At 42.1% G+C, this 25,833-nt stretch overlaps 1 protein-coding gene across 9 annotated transcripts in view; it reads left to right on the top strand.

Moving 5' to 3' along the window:
* Positions 1-25,833, top strand: part of DYM (dymeclin) — a 153,003-nt gene that overhangs the window by 114,193 nt on the left and 12,977 nt on the right. For 5 of the 9 annotated variants that reach the window (XM_080362048.1, XM_080362050.1, XM_080362049.1 and 2 more), the window contains one exon: positions 8,122-8,235. In XM_080362048.1, coding sequence (XP_080218174.1) covers positions 8,122-8,235 — 114 coding nt within the window. Of the gene's footprint in view, positions 1-8,121; positions 8,236-8,931; positions 9,143-10,700; positions 11,363-17,250; positions 18,042-25,833 lie in introns of those variants that run through there. The other 4 variants (XR_013923509.1, XM_080362053.1, XM_080362054.1 and 1 more) reach the window with 4 other exon arrangements.

The following is a 25,833-nucleotide window of genomic DNA, read 5'->3' as shown; positions in this document are numbered from 1 at the left end:
TTCTTCTCTTTCTCCTGCTTCCTTTTTCCCTTCTTCTTCCCTTTGTATTCCCTTCTTTTTTCTTCTCTTCTTCTTCTTCTTCTTCTTCCTTTTTGTTCTTCTTCTTCTTCTTCCTTTTTCTTCTTCTCTTCTTCTTCTTTTTCTCTTCTTCTTCTTCACTTCTTCTTTTCCATTCCTGACTGAGATAGACACCTTCTCTGGTCGCTATCTAAAACTATCTAATATTAGGTTACGGCATAATGCCACTTACATTCAGTAACTATTTAAAGCTTTCCATGGGAGCATGTTGAATTTTTAAATAGCTCCTTTGTTAGAGAAGCGAAGATGTCAAAAAAAGAGACGTTTTTTTCTTAAATGTACCTGTCACCAGCTGGCAAACACTGAGAGCTGTCAGGCTTGCAGATCTGAATAAAAGATGACATTCAGCTGACTCCTACCCTCTCACGTCCTGCAGCTAAACACGGCATCGGCAGCGCTACCATCCCGTAGTTTATCTTGGTCTTGTGTGCCACAGCCAAAATGTTGTGACCGGTCTTCCTATCCCTTGAGAAAGTGTCGAATCGTGTTCGTTTTGCTGTACACAAGGGGGAGTTTGTCTGGGACTCTGTGGGCGCTGAGAAGAACCGAGTTCTTGGCTCCCAAACTTTGCTCCAGGTTTTCGAAAGTGATGGAGGTGGGAGCTCCATCCTCATGGCCACGTGAGTTGAGTTGTTGTGAGTGTCTGAAATGTAGATGTGCTCCAAAAAGAGTCAAAACTATGGGGAAAATATATATATATTTAAAGATTTGGCTCAATAAATACATAAAATGTATGTTACTGGAAGCTGGGAGGATGTATTCACAGGGTGGATCTCCCTATTCTTGACCTGCTCTTATATTCTTATTTAAGCTTCCATCCCAACCTGATGTAAGAGAGAGGATTTTGGGACTTTTTCTGTAGCCAAGACTGATTATTCAGAGCAGGATGGATCCACCAGCTTCCCATGTATCAAGGAGCTCTGTGCTGCTGTGCTCAATGTAATTTGGTGGCCCAAAGCTTATAAATCATAGGTGTAAATGGTAAATGTTGCATCTTTGGTAGTGGAAGAGTTGGGACCCCAAACCATGTCTGAATGGGCCGTGCTACATCTTGATTCTCTCCACTTTTTGTGGTCATTAAACAGCAAAATACATTTGGATTGTCTCCACCCACACTCCAGTGGAAGCATGAGTATAATTTCCATCATCAGATGCCACTAGAGGTCCACATGAGGTTCGTGTTATGCTCTGGATCACCCTGCCATCCCTCTGTGCTTCAGCAGAATCCTCCTTATGCTGGGTGTAAGATTCTCCGATCCTAAACTATAGTCCAGATTTGTATTTCCTACAGAAATACTAACAGACAGCAAGTTCTATGTTGAGGAAATCTGATCAAAATACAGAATATGTGCAATCTGTAAAGAGTTTTGGACACAATAGATGCCAGGTCGCCTTGTCAAGAATCTATAAAACGGTTATGACATTTCTTGACTTTAATACTTAGTGGTTTGACTCTGTTGCACACAATGTTCCCATCAGACAAACAGGAAGCACTGAAGAGGTGAAAATGCTAAAAATTGGATGCAAAATTAGTTGGAAAATGTACTGAGAAGGAAGTCATGAGGAGCCGATGGTGCAAATAGAAGGGGTTGTTTGCTGCAGTCCTGGGTGGGTATGCAAAGAAGAGAAGCCCAGAGGTGTCCTTTAAATCTTATGGTGCTAGTGACGTCTTAGCTGGCTTACTCTGGGTTTAGAATCACTTGTGTTGGAAAGGATCTGTAAGATCATCATGTCCAGCCATTAACCCACCCCTGGCACTGCCCCATGTCCCTGAGAACCTCATCTGTGTGTATTTCCAACCCCTCCAGGGATGGTGACTCCAGCGCTGCCCTGGGCAGCCTGTTCCAATGCCCCACAGCCCTTTGGGGAAGAAATTGTTCCCCACATCCAACCTCAACCTCCCCTGGGGCAACTTGAGGCCGTTTCCTTGTGTCCCTGTGTCCCCTCAGCTCCTGTTCTCCAGCTGAACCCCCCAGGTCCCTCAGCCGCTCCCATCACACTTGTGCTCCAGTCCCTTCCCCAGCTCCGTTCCCTTCTCTCCACTCGCTCCAGCACCTCAAGGCCTTTCTTGGCGCCCAAAACTACCCCCAGGATTTGGGGTTTGGCCTCCACAGTACTGAGTACAGTGACCCAATCATTTCCCTAGTCCTACTGGCCTCACTATTCCTAATACAATTTAGGATGCTGGTGGCCTCTTGGCCACCTGGGCACACACTGGCTCATGTTCAACCAGCAGCATGGAAGAAATTCTAGGGAGAAACAAGAGCTGTAGGAAACAGGACCTCTGAGGACAAATAGAACAGGCGCTGATCAGCCAAGGCCAAAGGTGATGTGATATTATTAAAATAAAACGCTGCTGTGAAGGGAAAGGAAATAACCTTTTCCACATACTTGTGGATTCACAGGTCGTAAGCAAAGACTTCCCGATGTTAATAACAACGAAGCGCTGCGGTAGGTTTGCAGGGACTCGAAGATCTCTGGAGAGCAGACGTTTGGCAGGATGACATGGCGCTAGGAGACCGAGTAGAACATCTCTGTAGGTGTCCAGGAGATGGTTCTGCAGCTCCAACAACTGCCCAGACTGGTGACAATTGCCCGGGTTAACTATGGGATAAACTTCATCCACAGTAATTAAGGACTTGGTCTCAGGATTTGATGCATTCAGGTTACTGTGGTGATAACATGTGAGCTCTGTGTGCGCTTCAATGTTGAGGCAAAGAATAGGTAAATGTTTAAGAGCCATGATTGTATAGAACTACTTATTTAGAACTACTTATCTACCTCTGGCATTTTATAAATAAGCTAAAAATCACCATTGCCAGCTCATTGGCAACATATGGGAACAGTTAATGCTCTACAGAAGAAACTGAAATCAAAATACCTTCTGTTTCCTATTAATTTACTTTTCGTTTTGGAAAGTCATCTTTATGGGGTATCGCGCATCTCGTTTAGCTAAACGGGATATTCCTCTGGATGGGGAACAAAGAGGAATGCTGTGATTCCTGTCGTTCATCCCGGGAAATGGTTCAGCTGTGACCCATCTATATGTCTCTGTTCTAGAGGTGGTCCCTAGTTTGGTCGGCAACCTCAGATGTGTCAGGAATTCAGTGATGACTTTTCCCTTGTAATTCCGAAAGGCAGGTTTGGTTCACGGCCATGGTGAGAACTCAGCTTGTCTTTTCATGACTTTCAGATTTCTTAGCGATAGATGTCGTGCGATTGAACAAGCTTAACTAGGAGCTGCAAGAAGTTTGCTTGCAAAATAATCGGATAGAAAGCAGAAGGTCGGGAGGAACACTTTAGTGGTGCAAAGGATCCGATTGATGCCATTTCCTTCTGGAATTTCATTCTCTGAAGATGTTGCCCCGCTCGATTTTACAATCCATTGAGTTGCCTTGAGTCTGGCACAGCAACTTGTGTTTCGGGACTTGCAATGAACACAAGAACTGACCTTTCATGGGGTTTTTTATTTAGAAACACTTTGATCCGGCTGATTAAAAGGGCCGGGCTAAATAAGTGATATTTTTTTCTCCTCGCTTTCTTTACTAGAAGTGGGAGGATGAGAAGAGCCGCGTACCTTGAAAAGGTTGACGTGTCTTTGAACATGTTGCTCCTCGTTTCACGGTGAATCTGAAAAACTTAAATTTGCAGCTAAACCTTTTGTGTTTCTCCTACTTTTGAATCACTTGGAGCAGTTTTGCCCCATCTTAAATCAGCTTTGGTTCTTAACCTTGACCGTTGCGGGCAGAGGACGCAGAAGCGAATTGTACCATTATTTTTAGCTGGAGGAGAAAACAAGGAGCTCAAGTGTGAGTTATGGCTTTGGATGGGCTGGGGCATCGCACTGGAAGAACCCAAGTGGAGGCAACATCTTGACATTGTGTTTATTACCTCATCATCTTTAAAAATATCTCCCAACACTTAAATGTCTCTTTTAAGTCGTTCTAATTTTCTTGTAGCACTTTTAATATCCGGAAATATTTTGTAAATTTATTGTTTAGAAAACAAAAGGGCAAAAGTTGAGTCTCCGGGGCAAAACTCATCTCTTCAATAGAAAAGCTTTCTGCAAAGCGCTTTTGGAAATCACTGTAGAAACCAGGGTTTGTTTAGAGATCTTGAGTATATGAATGGTGTAGTAATATATTAATTATACTAATTAATATATAAATACAAAGCCTGGAGGTCCCTGAGCTGATGGTGACCAAACCCATCACATGGTTGGGATGCTCACGCAACCAGAATTAGACTCTTTGGTCAGGACAAGGCAAGGCACTGGAGATCCACTGTTTCATCTCAATGCTGACAAGATATTCCCGATGAGGAGCTGTTTAAGCCATGATTAAACATGCCTTTTAATCCCTGTTAATATGGGAGCCAGACTGGAGAGAGTGAGCTTTTTAAAATGGGTTATTTTCCCTGCACGGAGAGGGTTTTTTGGCTCAAAGCGTGACTTGGATACGAGTAATTTGCAGCAACTCGTTAAGTTCCTTCTTCTCGTTAAGTTACTCTTCTTCCTAAGCAATCTTTGCGGTTATTTTCCATTTTCTTAGACCTGTTCCCCAAATAATTGAGAAAAATAATTTTCAGCATATCAAAAAATGGACACCATCTCTTGGTCTGGTTTGTTTGACATGAGATTTACTCTTTTCTATACCTTAATATGCTCAGCGTTGGGTTTTAAAGCATGCGCGAAAACTTGAAACTCATTTAATATTATCCACCCAGTTCACTTTTTCTGGTTCCTTTTCTTTTTAAGTGGACAAGGAGTTGAAATCTGTTAATTTTCATTCTTATTTTAAACGTAGCTCTGTTACTTATGCATGGAAGATAATTAAAGCTCTTTCAAAGTGCTACTCTGCCTTAATATTATGTTAAGCTTTCATTTGCATCTTTTATATTTAAGAAGATAATTATGTAAAGTGTTAAACCTGCTACAGAGAAGACGGGAGCTTGGGCAGTTGGGATGTAATGCAAGACGCCTTTTGGGTTTCTTACTGATATTACTCTTCTGTGTATGTGTATATATCTTCCTCTATATAGCTATTTTGCTTTATTTTATTTTGCTTTATTTTATTTTATTTTGCTTTATTTTATTTTATTTTATTTTATTTTATTTTATTTATTTTAGTTTTTAATTTAATTGGTGTACCCACTGGGTATCTGAGTATGTCACTGGGATATTGTGCTTCTCAGGGTTAGAAAGGGAGTTATTCCAGTTCTGTATTGTCTGAAGTAGTAAGACAAATGATTCTTAGAGATAAGTCTTGTTATTTAAGTCGATATTTTTCATTTCAGTCTTTAACTGCATACCAAAAATAACTATTCAGAGTTCTGTGAAATACTGACGTAGCCTGAAAATATTGGAAGCCTATCATAGGTCTGTTCTTTGTGAAATATAACTCAACCAAGATTAGTACCTTTACCACAAAAACGTAAGTGTTCCATTAAAATTGGAAGCTTTGACTTTCCAAAATAAGAAGAATTCAGGTAGTATCCGTGAGCTTCATTCAGTTTTTTATGCAGAGGTGTTATGATAGAATTTCATCATCTTGATTAAAAGCCAAACATGAAATTTGGCTTTTGTTGTGGTCGAGTGGAACTCAAGCTCCTGGTGGGATGACGGATTCTCCGCAGGAGCCGCCCCAAGCAAGGGTGGGATTCACAGAGATTCCTGACAACACAGGAGCGTTGAAATGTCGGAAGAATGTGGGGTTTTTGTTGGAGAACCTACCGGTAGCACGAGCCTATGAGATATTGGAGAACCTACCGGTAGCATGAGCTTACGAGATGTTGGAGAACCTACCAGTAGAGTGAGCCTACAAGATGTTGGAGGACCTCCCAGTCGCGTGAGCCTACAAGATATTGGAGAACCTACCGGTAGCATGAGCTTACAAGATGTTGGAAAGTTTGTGGGCAACTTTCTCATTTCCCTACAAGCCGTGTCTCCTCTACCATCAATTAGTCCCAGACTCTACCAAAACGGTGTCACCGTCACGCTGAGCTCCTCACGCTCTTTGAATGAGCTGTTTCTTCCCATTTTCCTCGGTAATTTCTGTTTCCTATGAACAAAATACACACAAAAAGGCAAAACCCAACAACAACCCCAAAAAACAACATCCAGCATCTCTGTCTTGCTTGGTGCTTCGGTTTCTAGAGAGAATTGTTCTCCCATCCAGCAAATTGACCTGCTCAAAACAAGGGCTGGGATTTCAGGGATGACAAGAGAAGAACAAATTTGAATCCCAAAGTCATCAAGCTATCAGTTATCTTTGTTTTATGAGCTGGGAGGCATAATTAAGATAATGGGTTCTGGCTCCGGCTGTGTCTCACCACAGAAAAAACAGAGCTCAGGAGAGATTCTTGTCGTATGATACACTTTTCCTCAATTCTACTGGGGAGAATTAACAAAGATCACTCGATGTTCTGGAGGCTGCGATTCAGACACAAGTGGACATGACTGGTTTTTCAGAAGAGAGCTGTCCAAAGCCTACAAGATGTTGGAGAACCTCCCAGTAGCGTGAGCCTATGAGATGTTGGAGAACCTACCAGTAGCACGAGCCTATGAGATGTTGGAGAAGCTACCAGTAGCATGAGCTTACGAGATGTTGGAGAACCTACCAGTAGAGTGAGCCTACAAGATGTTGGAAGACCTCCCAGTTGCATGAGCCTACAAGATGCTGGAGAACCTACCGGTAGCATGAGCTTACGAGATGTTGGAGAACCTACCAGTAGAGTGAGCCTACAAGATGTTGGAGGACCTCCCAGTCGCCTGAGCCTACAAGATGTTGGAGAACCTACCAGTAGCATGAGCTTACGAGATGTTGGAGAACCTACCAGTAGAGTGAGCCTACAAGATGCTGGAGAACCTACCAGTAGAGTGAGCCTACAAGATGTTGGAGAACCTACCGGTAGCCTGAGCTTACAAGATGTTGGAGAACCTACTGGTAGCCTGAGCCTACAAGATGTTGGAGAATGTGCCAGTAGCATGAGCAAAATCTGTGTGTAGCTTCACCAAGGAGTAGCCAGATGTTCACGTATAGAAAGGCCATAACGATTAGCTCTGACCATCTTGTGGTACCCTCAAAGGACTCTAAGTAGGTGTTGAAACTTTGCCCCATACGCTTCTTGAGTTGTTTTGAGTTTCGGATGCGTGACTGATGAGTTCCTCTGGGATACGGGATGGAGTTTGCAAAGTGTGTCCTTTTGGGATGAAAGGAGCTTTAGAAATGGAGATCTTCTGATGTCCCACATGGAGAAATGCCGGTGGGAAGTCTACTTCTGCTGCGACCTGCTGAGCTTGGAGTGGGATCAAAGTTAAAGCCTGACCTAACTGTGTTCTAGCTAACAAGGACCAGCTGGAGCACAGACAAGGGGGTGGGGAGGGAAATGTGGTGAAAATCAACTTGGCCTCACGAGGGAGATCCATGGAGGTCGAAAGGGAACGCACAGGTCCTTGGGCCTGGAATTTGTGATGGGGAAGGTACATTGGGGACATCAGGTGTTTAATTTGGGGACAAGATGGGCTTCGTGGCCTTTTTTATTTCTCCCTCTAATTGCTGTGGCTTTGGATGCTCCAAAACCCCCAGGCAAGTCACGTAGACTCTCGTAGTTGTATTGAGATGTTTAATAGTTGTCTTAAAGCCTCTGTCCATAAATCATTGGAACTACAAGGGTTTTACGTTAATGCTTGAAAATTAGATTTCTAGCCCAAACTATAAGACTGGAAGGCATCAAAAATACTGACATACAGAAGTACTGACAGATAGAAATACAAGTGTATATCAGTGCGCAGTACTTGAAAATGTGAATTTACTAATTAAGCTGTGTGTGTTAAATTGTAAAGTCATCTCCGCATTAAAAATGACTGTGGGAGAATACTGCTAATTGTGCTAATTTGGTATTAACGAAGTCAAGCACAAGCAATAACATGATTATTCTCTAAGATGTCTTGATGTAGGGCAAGAAGGTGACGGCTTTGTGTGTAAATTAATGCCGAGATCTCTTCTTTCCTATTTATTTCTGTGCTCTGGTTTTTCATTCCAGGTGATCAGCTTTTTCAGCTCCCGATTAGAACAAGCTGGCGCGGAACTGTCGGTGGAGCGAGTTCTGGAAATCATCAAGCAAGGAGCTGTTGCTTTGCCCAAAGACCGGCTAAGAGTAAGTGCTCGAGACCTCATCCATTAAAATGTCCTTTTCCAATCAATTACACACACCCCCTTTATATCCAAGTGTCAAAACATTGGTTTTCCTATCAATAAGCATTGTGAATTGCCTGTATGCGTCTGTTTTAATTTAAATTTGTCATTTGTGCTAAACGTTTGAGTTTTCTTGATCAGTTGTTAAATTGAATTAATATTTGCTGAGGTTGACTTTTTCTTCGTGATATCTCAAAGACACAGTCTCACCTCTCCATCTGTTATTTAATTAAGCTGTAACCAAACTTCAATCATTCTTTTTATTCTATTAACTTCTTCTTCTTTCTCTAATCTTCTGCACCTCCGTCTGGGTCTATAGAAAACGCTACAAAAATACATTTCTGGTGCTTTAGTTCAGCATTAACCAACCTACTGAAAATCAATTCAGGACCCGAAAATCTAGTCAAGGTGATCATGAACTTTCTGTATAATCCTGAGCAGATCCCTCCGTTCTGAGAACCTCTCAGATCTCACGAGGGATTTACCAACTTGACAGATTTTGTGAGGCTAAAATCCATTAATGGATTAAATACTGCAATAATGAAATCTCTGGGAGTAGGTAAGTAACTGAATGGGAATTATGTGGCTTTTTTAAACACGCAAAATTTTGCTTCTCCATTGTGCCAAGTGTATTTTAAATACTCTCTGCTTTCTGCAGAACCGTTTTTATTCCTACTCCATGAGAAGAGAGCGAAAGTATCGTCTCAAGACCCACTTATTTTGTGATAACTTTAGAAAAATACCATCTGATAAGACTCACTGAGGACACACGGCCATTGGCGATGGCCGGTAATTTATTTATGCCCTTGTAATTGTAAAACACCCTGTGGCAATTGTTATTGTTATTATGTTAAGATGCTACAGTGATTCTTTCATCATGTAGAGCCATCACTAAATAAATTAGCTCCTTAGGTTAAAAAAAGGTGGTTTTATCAGTTACTTAGTGCGCCAGTTGACCCACACGTTGGGCCACAAGTTAAAGAAATGTTGTTATCCCATCAGGTTTACATTTTATGCATTAATTATATACAGCATTCAAAATGACGTGTTTATATTGCCACTTAAATCAACGTTTTTTGACAAGCTGTGTAAATCCTCACCACGCAGTCTGGTACTTCTGATTTTAAGGATGCTTCTTGTGTGAGTTGGAGCACTTACCTATGGGGACAAGGTTACCAAATGGACACAGTCAATCTGGCACATAATTCTTCTGCACTGTCCACTTAAACCTACTGTATTCTATCTTATTTTTTTCCAAATCTTTTTGCTGAGCAACAATTGAGTCAGCACAATTTACTCCTATATGAAGAAAAGTTGGTGGCGCTGACCTTGGTATCTTTAATGTCATGCGTTAATTTGTAAATGCAAATAACTTCATTATATAACCGTAATGATGAGCAGTATGTGATTCTGTCCTATAGAAATGACTTTGTGAGTCTTCGTGTCCTCTGTCCTTGCACCTCTCTGCTGGGAGTCTCATAATTCCTCAGGTCTTCCCGTTCCAGCCTGTGAGGTTTTCAGGAGAAACCGTTCTAAAGCTCGACAGGATCGTGTTAACATCAGACTAAAGTAACTCTGGCACTCCGAGGAATTTCAGCAGCTAAATAAAGGAGAAAGCTTTAATCCATATCTTTAGCAGGGGAGGAGACTGGAGGGCACATGGGGCTGTGGAGCATCCTGCAACACCTCAAACAAGTCCTTCCAGGATATGGAATCATAGAATAGGGGAATGGTTTGGGTTGGAAGGGACGTTCCCAGCTCATCCAGTTCCCCCCCTGCCATGAGCAGGGACATCTTCACCAGCTCAGGTTTATATATAAGTACCTAATGTATGCACAGATAAATACAGTGAATGTTTTCAAGTTGCTTATCTCAGCCTTTGCCGAGGAAGTCAGCATTCAGGAGGCGTTACGTGCGTTCAGAGCTTGAGTCCGTTGTTCAGACTGTAGTTTAAACATTGAATGCATGTCAACTAAAAATAACACCACTTAAAACCACGATCCTGATCTGCATAATGGAGCTTATCGGTTTTGTAGCACACCCCGGTACTCCTGCTGCTTCGCACTGTGGGAAGCAACATGGGATGCAAAGTGAACGTGTGTGTGTAGGAGTAGGTCATATATATATAGATATATATGTCTATATATAGCTATATATTTGTGCTTGTGTTAGGAAAGATATTCTGCGTTTTCTCAGCAAACAATTATTGGGAAATGGGAAATCTAACTCGTATTTTCCTTCCTAGGGCGATCTGACTGGAGACAAACAGTATAATTAACATTATTTTAAGCATATGCTTTTAGCCGTGTACTGCAGAAGGCAGGGAAAGTCCAGGCTGAGTAATTAGCCTTTTAGAAGACTTCTGCATAAACAGAGAGAGATAAAGGGCAGGTGCTGAAATCAAGAGCTGGTTATTTCTCCTTTCAGTCTGTGGGAGGAGATAAATGAAGTTAATATACCCGGGACGGAGGCAGAAACCGCGGCGTGGAGATAGAGCTGTCTCCTTTGCAGACGAGCAGCCCGCAATCCCGGCTCCCTGTTTTATTGCAGAAGCTTATTAAAGGCAATTTAGAGATCATCATGATAGGTGAAAATTGGCCTCATTTTTTCTTTATGTTTTTTTTTAAGTTCTCAGGCTGCTTTTCTTCCCTTTGGTGAACTATGTGTATTTTCAAGCTTAGGAGCGTGCGAGAAGTGGGACCGCGGCTTGAGTCTGCACGTTATCTCAGGATTTCGAGGCAGGGAGCCAGCAGATAACCACTCTCATACAATAAGTGGGAAATCTTGTTTCGAATGCCAACTAGTGACTGGCAGCTGATATTGGAGCTGATGGAACAATCACACTTGGGAGGCCACATTTCATGCTTTAGAATGGAAAAGTTCGCATTTGCTAAGGTGCTTAAGGCCGAGATTTCATTTTCATGACCATCTTCTGAGCTGCCTTTATTTTTCTTCTATTTTCCTTGTGTCAATGAGTATTTTGTCGTTGGTGTGCATTCTGTTGTACACTCTTGACGTGCTGTGCAGCGATGCCATTATGCCATCAACTCACACCTTTTTGGTATGGTACAAAATTTATCTCAGTGCATTCTAGTTTGACATTAAAATTTCACAGAATGTGTATAAGGAGGAGACGTAAAAGCCTTTTGTCTCTTGACAGAGCAAGCTTTGCTTTAGGTGTTAAAAGCACTTCTCATGGGTTTTCCCTTCTCTTGATGATGTATTTCCAATTCCATTGACTTCCATTCATTTCATTGGAAAATGTCCCTAATTATTGAGGCACCGAGATGCACAGAAAAAGAGTTAATTGTCATCGGAGTGTTAGTGGCTGGACCAGGACAGATTTGTGTCCCTGGCACATCACCCCCGGCCAGGGCGACAGCGTCGACACCAAAAGTTCAGCTACCAAAATATCATTAAAGTAACGTGGGTTTTGAGTGAGGTGGCAGCAAATGCATTGGGCGATGGCAAATGTAGGTACTTTCAGCTCTGAAAAGAGGGTGTCGCTGTATGTGAAGCCCCAAAATGGAGGGAATCTAAACAGTGTCCTGGTTTAGCTACTAAACTTTCTGCGGAAAAGTTGTCTTGTTTCTGCAGATTTTCTTCCTAGGGAGAACGCATCATCTGTTCAACGTGGTCGCTTGTATGGTCGCACCATGTTCAGCGTGGTCTCTTGTACTGTCACGCCATGTTCAACGTGGTCACTTGTACCATCACGCCATGTTCAACGTGGCCATTTGTACCATTACACCATGTTCAACGTGGCCGCTTGTACCGTCACACCATGTTCAATGTGGTCACTTGTACCATCACACCATGTTCAACGTGGCCACTTGTACCATCACACCATGTTCAATGTGGCCATTTGTACCATCACACCATGTTCAACGTGGTCACTTGTACCGTCACACCATGTTCAATGTGGCCATTTGTACCATCACACCATGTTCAATGTGGTCACTTGTACCATCACACCATGTTCAACATGGTCATTTGTACCATCACACCCTGTTCAATGTGGCCATTTGTACCATCACACCATGTTCAACATGGCCACTTGTACCATCACACCATGTTCAATGTGGCCACTTGTACCATCACACCATGTTCAATGTGGTCATTTGTACCATCACACCGTGTTCAACATGGTCATTTGTACCATCACACCCTGTTCAATGTGGCCGTTTGTACCATCACACCATGTTGAACATGGCCACTTGTACCATCACACCATGTTCAACGTGGTCACTTGTACCATCACACCATGTTCAACGTGGCCACTTGTACCGTCACACCATGTTCAACGTGGTCACTTGTACCGTCACACCATGTTCAACGTGGCCATTTGTACCATCACACCATGTTCAATGTGGTCACTTGTACCATCACACCATGTTCAATGTGGTCACTTGTACCATCACGCCATGTTCAATGTGGTCACTTGTACCATCACACCATGTTGAACATGGCCACTTGTACCATCACACCATGTTCAACGTGGTCACTTGTACCATCACACCATGTTCAACGTGGCCACTTGTACCGTCACACCATGTTCAACGTGGTCACTTGTACCGTCACACCATGTTCAACGTGGCCATTTGTACCATCACACCATGTTCAATGTGGTCACTTGTACCATCACACCATGTTCAATGTGGTCATTTGTACTGTCACGCCATGTTCAATGTGGCCATTTGTACCATCGCACCATGTTCAACGTGGTCACTTGTACCATCACACCATGTTCAATGTGGCCATTTGTACCATCACACCATGTTCAATGTGGTCACTTGTACCATCACACCATGTTCAATGTGGTCATTTGTACCGTCACGCCATGTTCAATGTGGCCATTTGTACCATCGCACCATGTTCAACGTGGTCACTTGTACCATCACACCATGTTCAACGTGGTCATTTGTATGGTGATGCCATCCAGAGGGGCAGGAGATGAGCAGCACCCACACAGTGCCCCAGATTGTGAATAAATGTCATTTTCTATGTTTGCATCCTACCTAACATGACGTTGATCCTGAGAGACCATCCTTTGCCCCATCTTCCATCATAATTGCTCCTAATAATGGGGTTTTTTTCCCAAGTCTTGATGTCCTTAGTCCTCCATGGTTGTTATTTGACCACGTCAAGATGCAACCTTCAGAATCCAGACCACTGGTCTTTCATGATCTAAATTAAATGCTTTCTTGTGTTTGTTTTACTTCTATATCAGCACTTCCCTACCACGGATTTGAGGTTGAAGACAGCGTCTGTATGATGCTGAAAAAAGGTAGAGGCGGAGGAGATGTGGAGATCAGCAACTCCTTCACAGAGCCTTGGGGCAAGAGAGGCAGAAAACATACTTAAAAAATACATTCATCCAATTCTTCCTAATATTTAGGGGGTTTTTTTGGCTGAAGGGTCAAAGGTCTTATTAGAGTGGAAGCCGATTTTGTCTAATACATCCTTAGGTCTGACATGAGGCAGCATCTGTGGTGGAACCTTCCCTTTGGTCACCCTCAACTGCCATTAACCCTGAACGTGAAGAAGATCAGATTAGGAAGAGAAGTGGAAGAAACATTTAAACAAAGTGTTTTTGTGGTGGTGTGATGGTACAAGTGGCCACGTTGAACATGGTGTGACGGTACAAGTGGCCACGTTGAACATGGTGTAATGGTACAAATGGCCACGTTGAACATGGCGTGATGGTACAAATGACCATGTTGAACATGGTGTGATGGTACAAGTGGAAGAAACATTTAAACAAAGTGTTTTTGTGGCCTTTCCAAAACACCAAACATGTGCTAAGAAGAATATTTATGGATTTTGTATTTCCGTCGAACAATTTATACCCTCAAGATGTCAAACTTCCCTGCTGCCCTGAGCTGACCTGTAAAGTGATGAACGATAATTCACATTTCTTTTAAAGGTATTTATTTTAGAGGTGATGTTCTCCAAGACCTTGAGTAGGGAAGAATATACTCCCCATCCCTTGAGAAATATGATTTTGAGGAATCAAAATTCCAAGAAACAAAATGATGGAGAAGTTTTGATGGGCCTTGTGGCCAGAAAAGAACTTATCATGAAGCCATGAGCGTGCAATCAAAGACGTGTCTGCGCTCAACCGACTCTGGTTAATCTTAAAACTGAATTATAAAAGTGTCTGTTAGAACCAGGACAAACCCTTATTGCAGGTGCTCTTTTATTAATATAAGCCCAGCTACTTAAATTGTTGAGAATTAGTTGAAACTAAATGGAATGACGCTATAATAAGTACGTCCAAGCAGGTTTATACCATTTAAACCTATTTAATTAAACGGTGCAAAGCTGCATGCAGGCAAGATCTAAAGCATATGAAGAATATTATGGAAAAAACTGTGGCTATTATAGTACTTAAATTTAGATATTTGCTGCCATAGTGCATCGTATGGGAATGTTTGATTATACATTGCAAAAATGTACAGAAATTAAGTGAGAAGTCAGGTTCTTAACCCCATCGTCCCAGTAGGAAACCAAACCTTGGGGGCTATAGTTCAGAACTAAATGCCACCATCACTTTTAATTATTAATATTATACAATCCACAGAAATATGTCCTTAATAGGAGGTAGATTTGAGTAGCTAATTAGAACATATAGCGTAGTAACAAATTTTGCAGTGAAGACCGTATATATTTTTAAGCAAAATTGCATATATAATTGCATGTATAATTTTAAGCAAAATATGCTTGTTTAAACTTATATGCCTTGGTTTTTGTTTTGTTTTGGTTTGTTTTTTAACACTGAAGCAGCCAAGGGCCAAAGTCATTTAGCTTTTGAGTATCTGTGGCTTCAAAGTCTTTGAAATTTGGTGTCTCCTTTTATTCCATGATTAAAAGTGTATTTTAACAATATTTAGAGATGCGTTTGTAGTTGTGTATAATGTAAATACAGTCGACGAGTTGGATTGAATGTTAAAAACACTTCGTTTTCAGAAGCATCCTTCATGTAAGATAGAAATTGGTTAACTTAGAAGCTTTAGGGAAAGTGAAATAAATTATAGAGCAGTCCTTTGAAATGGAGTTTGACTTGAGCCTTGTGACCCGTGGAGTTTCGTATCACTGGCCTCAAGGTGTTTGAAATGTTGGCGTAGTCTGGTAGTGTTGGCGAGTCGCTTAGAAAGCATATTTATTTATTTTTAAAACGTTGCTTTAATTTTTTTAAGTCAAAAAACCACCAAAACCCAACCAGAACTCTTCATCCATTTCTCCCAAAGAGAGTTCGCTGAGGCTGGAACCGACACCGTATTTCTACGTTACTCTCAAGGCTGTTTGAAAGGGGATGTGCACTCCCCCCTCCTCTAAATCACTGCAGCATCAGCGCAGGAAAAGATGCGTTAGCAAACTCTTGAATCTCCAATCTTTAAACTTTCTCATGTAATATCAGTTTCTTACCGTAAAGGAGCCAAAAATCTCTTTGAACAGATAATTGGGCTTTCAACTTGGGGCGAGCACTTTGTAAAGCTTTCTTTTGCAGATTGAGAATGGACGGAGACCTTGAACTTTGTTTTCTTCCAAGTCACTGGAGCATTTAATGCCATATCCCAACGCTTCAGAGATCCGTGGGGAAAAACCCTTCTCTCGTTGGCTGGATTTGCTGTTGCTTTTCAAGCCGTATCTTCATGTAGATGGGATTTTCAAGCCGTATCTTCACATAGATGGGATTTTCAAGCCATATCTTCAGGTAGATAGGATGGCACCAGGCAGGAGGTGAGCAGGACACGGGACACGTTCCTGGGACGTTGCGTAGCCTGTGGTGAGGAGTATGTGGCTCATAATGATGGATTGAGCAGTATCTCAAAAGACTGAGATGACATCTCCTTGGTTTGTCTCTTGTCTGTTGCTTTAAAGGACAGCATAGGCCTGGTTTTTTGCATGGTTGGTGTGAGGAGACCGGCCCATCTCCTAAATGTCTCTAGAGCAGTCATGCCCACAGTGTTCAGCAATCTGGTAAAGATCTCACGACATGAGATCTTTGTGTTTATTCCTATGCTGTGTGCGAACACAGCAGGAAAAATAAGTCCTTGAGCTTCTGAGCTTCAACCCACTTGGTTGAAGTGGGTTGAGAGAAGCAACTGGAGGAGCAGAAGAGATGGAGGTAGAGCCTTGTTAACTGGGGAGCGATCAGCTCGAAGGAGCTGGGAATGGGTCTTTGGTCACCCACCCCAAATCTGTTCAGCTTTTGCGAGCTTATGTGTTGAAACGGATGGTAAAATGTAAACGAGGTGGCCAAGAGGCCACCAGCATCCTGGCTGGTACCAGCACTGGTGTGGCCAGCAGGCCCAGGGCAGCGACCGTCCCTGTGCTGGGACTGGAGAGGCCAAACCCCAAATCCTGGGACAGTTTTGGGCCCCTCACACCACGAAAGGCCTTGAGGTGCTGGAGCGAGTTGAGAGAAGGGAACGGAGCTGGGGAAGGGGCTGGAGCACAAGTGTGATGGGAGCGGCTGAGGGACCTGGGGGGTTCAGCTGGAGAACAGGAGCTGAGGGGACACAGGGACACACAGAAACGGCCTCAAGTTGCGCCAGGGGAGGTTGAGGTTGGATGTGGGGAACAATTTCTTCCCCAAAGGGCTGTGGGGCATTGGAACAGGCTGCCCAGGGCAGTGCTGGAGTCACCATCCCTGGAGGGGTTGGAAACACACACAGATGAGGTTCTCAGGGACATCGGTCAGTGCCATGGGTGGGTGAACGGTTGGATTCGATCATTTTAAGGGTCTTTTCCAACCAAAATGATTCTATGATGAGTAATGCCATGGAAGGAGCAATGGGATGGGGCTCCTGAAGTTTGTTTGCTCTGAGCATTGACCTTGCTATATCTGGAGTCATGTTCTGGTGTTGGTCCAAGGCCACGTACCTTGTTTACAAACCTGGATAGACAGTTATCATAAAGAGAATGGTCTATTTTGATATTATTAGCCTGTGTTTGTCACATTATTGAGCAGAACGCGTCAAAGATCCCAGCGAAGCAACGCGTCTTGGTGATGTGATGAAGGGCAGAACGAGCCTAGTGAGCAGCATTTTCCTTGGGAGCAAGAAAGGATTTATCCCAGGCTTTCCGGTGAGCCAAAAGCTGCAATAAAACTCAATTCAGCCACTTTAGTTGAGAACAAGCATAATATTTCTTTAGCTTCTCCAACTTCCTTTTTAGATATTCTGGGTTTTAGCAAAATGATGTTCTACTTCCCATGAAACTCCAGAACCAACAGTGACATGTGGTTGCGCTCGGATTGTTAATTAATCACAGACATTGTTGCTATTAAAAGCCTGCAAACCACTCCCAAAGTTACCCAGGATTTGGGTAACGAAGAGCCTGAAGTTATTATTTAAGTTGGTTTTGTTCCTTTTATCTTCCCTTCAGGGGTCATCAGACTGGCAATATTATTATTTCTTTTTACAAGCTCAAACTTTAGACTTTTAAAAGTCAAAATCACTGTGTGTCGAGCTACTTGAATTCCCTGTAAAGTCTTGAAGCTATTTGTAATAATATAAAGGCGAAGAAACATTCACCTTAAGTCTGTATGAAGAGATGGCATTTGAATAGATTCCTTCTAATTTGTAAAGATTTCTGTTAATTGCTGACGCGCTCTCACCCTATATGTATGTAACATTTATCCCTTTGCATCGTGCTTGCGACTATATAAATATCATTTTAGGACAGTTGAATAATCAAGAATACACTTCTTGCTTGAAACACATTGTCCAAAGTATAAGAGGGAAAATTAAGAGTTAATAAAAATGCAAACAATGCTGCTTTGTTTACAAAAGGGTAAAAAGGAGGTTTTAAAGCATTATATAGTATCTAATAATTTATATTCTTCATTAGAATTTATACTGTTTATTCTAATTATATACAACCTTAATAATAATTTTAATATATAATAATTTTTATCTATAATAATTTTTATCTATAATAATTTTTATCTATAATAATTTTTATATAAAGAACCTTCATAATAATTTTGTATATTATAATTTATAGAGCCTTAACCAGAATTTTATAGAAATAGACCTTTAATTATGTAGATGGGATGACAACAAAAAAACCCTAAAGCAAGCAGGGTTGCCGTTGTTTCTGAACCTATTTCTGTCTTTGTGTGTATTTAGAAACACAGTTGTCTTATGTTGGATTGGGGCAGGCAACACAACCACCACTTTTTTTTAGGTGTTATTTGGATGTCATTTTTGCTATATATCAAGTTTTCGGGAAAAAATAAAATCAAATATACTTTTAAAAATCCAAATGCCTTTTTTTGTGAGATTCGCCAAAGTTCAGGCTGCGGCGTCGCCAGCACTCGGATATGGGCAAATTCCAGTGGGAAATAAGAGCTGTTTTATTTGTATTTATTCATTTATATTGATAGGTCCTCATAGTGACTTTGCCATTATCCAGCGGTCAACATCTGTCTCTGAAGACCCTAGAATTTGTGTCCCTGAGCATCTGAGCTAATTTCTAGCCTTTCATGTTGCAAAACTGTATTTAAGAGGAGATGGAGAAATCACCCTGAGCAAGTTCCCCGCTGGTGGGTGTAGTTGACTGTTTCTGTACCACTCACATCGTTTAAACTTGTGCAACGGCGTGTTGCAGCGGGAGCGTTTCTATTGGAACACGTCGATACATTTTAATGCAATCAATAGTCGTAACCTGCTGTGGATGAAATGAATAAGCCTAGAGGTAAAGCACAGTGCACATCTGGTAATTATTACATCTGGAAGTGGTTTCTGCATTAATTGATGGCAGTAGCAAGTCATGCACCCTCACTTCATTTCATCGCTTCTTATATGGAGATCCTGTAAACAGAATCTTTGCACTCTATTATATCAGACCTCTCTCTCCTTTTTCTTAAGAATGGGTCACTGTGAAACTATTTAGAGCTCCCTTAGCTCATTTAGCTTCGTTACAATTTTGGATGCTTTGTCCATAAACAAAAAGTTGCTGAAGACAGCTCGTCTGCAACCATGGAAGTCTCATGTATACGTCTCCGGGACTTGGTGCCACGAGGGACCCTGGTCGCAGCCCGTGTCCTGCAAGTTACGCCATCGCAGAAGAACATAAGTAGATGACTTTGCCTCATCGCTGACATAAAAATCAGATGCTTTCAGAGCTGTCGCTACAGCTGAAGTTAGATTAAAAATATTACAAATATGGCATTCCTTGATTTTTTTAAAAATGTATTTTAATAATATTAATATCATTCTCCTTAAAATTTTTCAATAGTGTAGCGTGTACCCTACTGAGAATCTCAGAATATTGGTCCTTTCCATTCTGAACTAGGGGAGGCAGAAGGTTGCGAAGCGCTGAGGACACTTGGAGATCCCTCATGTCTATTGGTGAGACACCCTTGATGGCCAACGTGGCACTAACGCTCAAACCCACACTTGCTTTATATCTTGAAAAATCAGCGAAGCCGTCATGATCCCAAAAAGACCACGACTATCATCAAGGGAAACTCTGAATAGTTTAATCTGGTTTCTTTCTTCAACCCCTGCACAAGATTTTAATTCTCTTTAATGCCTACCAGATAAATGACTCGCTGAAAATAGGCTAATTTGGAGTGATGGGCAATAATAATAGAATTGTATCAATGTAAATATAGTGTAGGAAGACTTTAAATGCAGATTTTTCAGAAGCACTGGTGAGGCTTTTCTTGGCTTCAGGATTACGGTGGCAGTTGTGGTTTTTAAATCCAATATTTTACATATTTTTCCTATCTCCTCCTCATTTGATCGCACTTCTCTAAGAAAGAAAGATGCATCCTGCTCATTCGTGGGGCTTTTTTTTAATCTTCCTGGAATCCAGAGGAACGAATTTCATCCGGAGCCGAAGGAATGCGGCAAGAGCTGGGTATTGCACAAGGTAGTTTGGGAGGGTGGTGCCTCAAGCGAGGGACTCGAGTACCAGTGATTCCGCGGCTCAGGAATGAGATCCCTTGGCCAAGACGAAGACGAAGGGCGGGCTCGCTCAGGACACTCCTATTCCCAAGCTGTTGTCTACATGGAGACTACTATTTAAACAAAGGCTTGATATCTTGTCCCCTCCACCCCTGAAAACTCTTCCAGTTACCTTCTGGGAGCTTTATTTGGGATTCGGTCACTTCATTCCAAAGGAATTGCTTTACGAAGCTGAACAATAACATTGGAATTAAATCATCTTCATTTAGAGCTACCCAAGCTGCTTCAGAAGAGCTCTTCGATAATGTTGTTACACAGGTCAGCCTTCCACAGAACTCAGGATGGTGTTTTCATTCTCCAAAACCAGTTTTAAGAATAAACTGAAAAGTTTAGATGACAAGGTTGATCCTGTCTATCCAGCAAGTAGAAATGTAGTAGGTAATAATAACAATTTAATTGCATAAATGCAAATATAATATATATTGATAGTGATTCTGAGACTAATTCTTCAAACCAAGAAAGGTGTAGAAGGGCAAATAAACCGTTCTAGGAGGGTGATCAGCAATACAAGAGCTTTGCCGTTCCCCAGTGTGTTTCTCCTAAGCTGGGCTTAGTCCCTTCACTGCTGCAAAAACCTGTAACCGCAGCCAATTAATGTCTCAGCTTTGCCTGGGGCAGCTTGGGGATGGTAATTAACTGCATCCCATTAAGACACCAGATGAGAATTCATGCAGTTACATGCAGAGGCTTTGGAAGATGGAACAGTGTCCTATGACAACAGTTGTTAAAGGTGGTTTGTTCTGGTGGGGATTTTTTGTCTTTATTTTTTCCCCCTTTTACATTTTCAAATGCCTTTTGTGGCCAGGTAATAATAAAGTTGTTTATTCGTATTTGTGATTAAAGTTCATCTAAAACAAAAAGCAATGGGGTGAAAAAGCTGTTGGACAAATAGCCTGGAAACAAGCAGCACTGATAGGAGCATTTGCTAAGGGTGTAATTAGCATCTTTTTGCCCACTGTTGAATAATAGGAAGGGGTTATGAAGGTAAAACGAATGACAAGAAGCAGCAGTGATGTTCTCATGGAAGCTGGTTACCTCTTCTCTTGAAATAGAGCAACAAATACAAAGTCAGCGTTGGATGAGAATACCCAGGTATTGAAATCTGAATCTTAAAACAAATAAATCTGTAGTTCTTTATGCATCCTGTAGGGAGCAGAAACATATTTGTGCAATGGACACAAGGGAAATCCATTGCAACAATGGTCTTCTTGAATCAGAAGAGTCTGGTTGTACCACTACCATGAGAGGGACCCATCAGCATCTTCATGTCCGGCGAAAGATGCCACAACCGGTTTTTACCCAGAAGGATGTTTTGCAATGAATAATCAGGAACAAGCACTGTTAGAAATATTGTTCTGGAGGAGAAGAAAGGTGGTAAGTGGTGGCATTGTCCTACTGTCACCCAGGACAAGGAATATTCTATGTCCTGCTGCTGGAGCATCCTTGCATGAGGCATTGCCGGTCGTGATGAACACAGGACTGATGTTCAGTGCTCTGCAAACTTTGTGTAGGGAAAGGGCCAGGAGGTGACATACAAGCTCCACTCACTAAAAAAAAAGCATAAATTGCCAAAAGACATCAATCAAATATTTCCTTATGCACAACTGAAGTCTGGTCTTGGCTTGTGAAATACCCGATGAGACTTGTGAGCTCTTGAAACGGTGCCCCATGTCAGTGCATCTGCTTTGATTGAGCCGTGCAATTTAAAAACGAGTATTCCCTCAACTTTGTTTGTTAGTGGTACATGTAGGGTCATTCTCTTACTTTATAGGAAGGACAGGGACATATAGAGACTTTGAGCAGGAGAATTGAAACTTTACACAGACTCTAATATCAAACAGTCTGGGTTTGTGTCACTGGTCATTTGTCTCCAGCTCCTTTAAATTGCTTGATTCTATTAGCCTAAGGAAATACTACAAGAAGGACGTATAAAATATAAAGCAGAAAGAAAAGACTGAAGAAGTGAGGATGGGAAAGCAAGACGGGACTCTCCAAGTCGTTCCCCGTCGTAACGGATCCTGACAGGGGTAAACAACATTTTGCGTGTCTCCGTTTCTCAAAGCGAATTCCGTTCTGCGAACCGCTCGCCTGCCACATCATTTGAACTCTCTTAACTTTCCAGGATGACGATTCCTGCGTGGTTTTGTTGCACAAAGGCGCTTCCCTGCCCGGAGCTGCAGAGTTTTGCTGGCAGGAACCCAACGCTGCTCATAACTCCTCATGCAGAGCATCTTACGGGAGGGCTCCGAGCCAGAGCCCATCCCCTATTCACTTGAAAACCCTACATTTACTCAATCTAAATAACATTTCCCAAGTTTCCCTCCTACATACCCTAAAAAAACCCCACGCTATGCTTTTATTACATCTTTTGCAACTCAATCTGCTTCTCACGTGCTGTGCAGCTTTCCCTTCATTGCAGATGCTGGGAGTCTAATGAAAAGTCCGGTGCCAAATGCGTCGCATGTGCATGACGTGTTGTTTCCAAATATCTTGCAACTTTAGGCACCGCAGTGTAAAATGACGCTAAAACACTCTGAGATTCCTTTTTCTTCTCTCCTCAGGTATTTGCAAACCCTGCTTTCAAACCTTTAGTATAGGTGGGGCAGTCGAAAGGCAAAAAGAGTTGCATTTAAAATCAATTTATTACTTTTTTTTATTAAAAAAACACCCTCTCATTCCATAAAAATATACGTATATAAACTCTTTTTAAAAATATATGAATTAATGTGGCAGACACCAATGATTTTATCCCCGGAAGTGTAAGATTTGGCGAGTTATTAGCAACTGAATACAAGATTGAGGGAGCAAAAACTCGTGTCACCAGTTTCCAATTATACCAGTCCAACAGTTCTTCCACTTTTAGCTGTTTTTTCTGAATTGGTCTTTTAAATTAAGTTTCCATAACATGTGGCTTGACACATTTTCACTTCTGTTTGTGTGTATTTAAATCAAGGAATCAAGTTTTGAGGACAGAATGTAAATCCCAAACGACATTACAGCTTTCATTGCAGTGTTGGGTTAAACGTGAACAGCAGGAATGTTCTAGATATCTTCTAACTAAATGCATGAATTAGATAAATGTCTTGAGTGTTTACAGCGACTACACGAAGAAGTGAGAATGAGGAATTTGTCAACTGACGGCTGCCTTAACTGCGTTCCCATACGGAGATTAATTTTGTCGCAACCTTTGGTACAAGTTGCGGTGTTTGTCTCGGGTTGATTTACAGGCTGTTTGTTCCTGCTTCGGATGATTTGTGATGTAAATGGCTTTTTCCTGGCCAAGCAGGGGATTTCTCACGTATTATCAGCATCGCTGCTGAGAACTCCACTGTTAGGATTGGTCTGATCAAGGACAATTTGTTCGTAGCGTTGGTTGATAACCAGGTCAAAACTCAGTGTTATTGTAGGAAAAGGGACTTGGCTTTCCAAAGGGAGATCGATATTTGCAAGAGGAGACACCTCCATGGATGTGGGAGGGCTGGAGTGCAATTAATTAACAATTTATATTAATCTATGAGGGCTGAGGAGAAGATAAACCAAGTTATGTTTGAATTTGTTCTTTGAAGATGAGGTTCTTAAGGACGTGGTGCTGTTGGGTTGACAGTTGGACTCAATGATCTTAAAGGTCTCTTCGAACTTAAATGATTCTATGATTCTTTGATTGCTGCTTTCGGTCACAGTGCCTTAACTCCAGCTGTATTTGATATGTAATATCAAATTATTGCATTGAATCTCAAATCCATGTGGACTTAGGCTGGGTTTATTGTTCCCTAAGCTCATAGCACTCAACCTACAATCTGTTGAGCTTGCAAACAAGGTTGGGTTTTCTTGACCGTGTTCTCACATTGGCTCCTTACCCTCACAAACCCCACTGGACTCTCTGCTACCCAAGTGCCAGCTTTTCTTCTTGTCCTTCATGACCAGACTAGTACATCTTTACTAATGATAAGTGTTGCATAGACTCATTTTGGTTGGAAGAGACTTTCAAAATCATTGGGTTCAACCATTAACCCACCCCTGGTACTGACCGATGTCACTAAGAACCTCATCTGTGTGTATTTCCAACCCCTCCAGGGCTGGTGACTCCAGCACTGCCCTGGGCAGCCTGTTCCAATGCCCCACAGCCCTTTGGGGAAGAAATTGTTCCCCACATCCAACCTCAACCTCCCCTGGCGCAACTTGAGGCCGTTTCCTTTGTCCTATCACTTCCAACCACCATGGGCTCTTAGATCACAGGAGATGAGGAAAGATGGGGAATCCTGCAGGATATAGATTTGTATCTATGGAGTAGACTAGGAGAAGAACACAGCCCTTAAATTCATGTGTTGTCCTTAACGCGAGACCCATGAGATTCCCGTGGTGCGTGTAGCTCTGAGCTCGGAATCGGGCAGCAAAACCTTATTTGAATTCCTTTTGCTTATCTGTGCCATAAGTGAAGGCAAACAAATCTGGAAGTGCAGCACCCAAAGCATAGTAAATCAGAAAACACAAGTAATTTTCATACATTTTTACAAGAGTAGCTCACTTGAGGCCCTTTTTCAGATTGAGGTGACTTTTTGCATTAAAAAAAGGGCAGTTTCACCATAGGAGGGTGCTAGTTTTTAAACCGATGCCTGCAGGAGGACAGCAAGCATGCAAATGAGGTTTTTGGGTGTCCTCAGCTCCTTACTCCCCATAATTAGTCAAAGGAGATGCCATTGCCCAGCTGCAAGACCCATAGCGATGTCCTTCACTTTGACCGAATCATTGACCTACTCATTAGTAGCGATCGCTTTCTCCTTCCTTCATGCTACTATTATCGAAAAACGCTTTTTTCAGTAGTTAATTTGAACATGTTATCCCAACCTTCATGCCCTGCATGAATCACAGAATCACACAGAATCACAGAATGGACTGGGTTGGAAAAGACCTCAGAGATCATCCAGTCCAACCCTTGGTCCAACTCCAGCCCATTGACTAGATCATGGCACTAAGCGCCATGGCCAATCTCAGTTTAAAAACCTCCAGGTGAATCCAGCACCTCCCTGGGCAGCCATTCCAATGCCTGACCACTCTCTCTGCAAAGAATTGCTTTCTTATCTCCAGCCTAAATTTAAGTTGAAGCCCCATTGTCCTATTGCTGATGCCTGGGAGAAGAGACCAAGCCCCACCTGGCTATAGAATAGAATATAGAATGGAATATAGAATAGAATATAGAACAGAATGAACAACCTAAAAATCCATTTGAGAAAAGGCACCTTGCTTATGTGTTGAGGCCAGTTAAACCCCCCTGGCTTGGGTCTGTCTTCACAGGACTCGCAGTAATAGGGCAAATAAAATAGTAATTACTTTTAAAGCTGTGAAGTCCATATACACAGAATAAAGAGTGTGAACGACCGCATTTGGCACCGATTCCTCGTCTCGCCGTCCCCGCAGAGAATTTTGACTATCGTTTCATCTTTCGCTCCTCGAGACAAATAAATTGGATTTCCTGCGTGTAACGGGGCGGCTGCTGCTCATCTCAGGGCACGATTCCTCTGTTTGCTGAGGTTTGAAATACTTAAGGAGGGAGTATGTCCACTGGGGGGGTAGGTTTT

Source organism: Nesoenas mayeri (genome assembly GCF_963082525.1).
Source record: "Nesoenas mayeri genome assembly, chromosome: Z".
Lineage (NCBI taxonomy): Eukaryota > Metazoa > Chordata > Aves > Columbiformes > Columbidae > Nesoenas > Nesoenas mayeri.
Note: the sequence above shows the minus strand (reverse complement) of the source record. Positions and strands in the feature narration are given on the sequence as shown.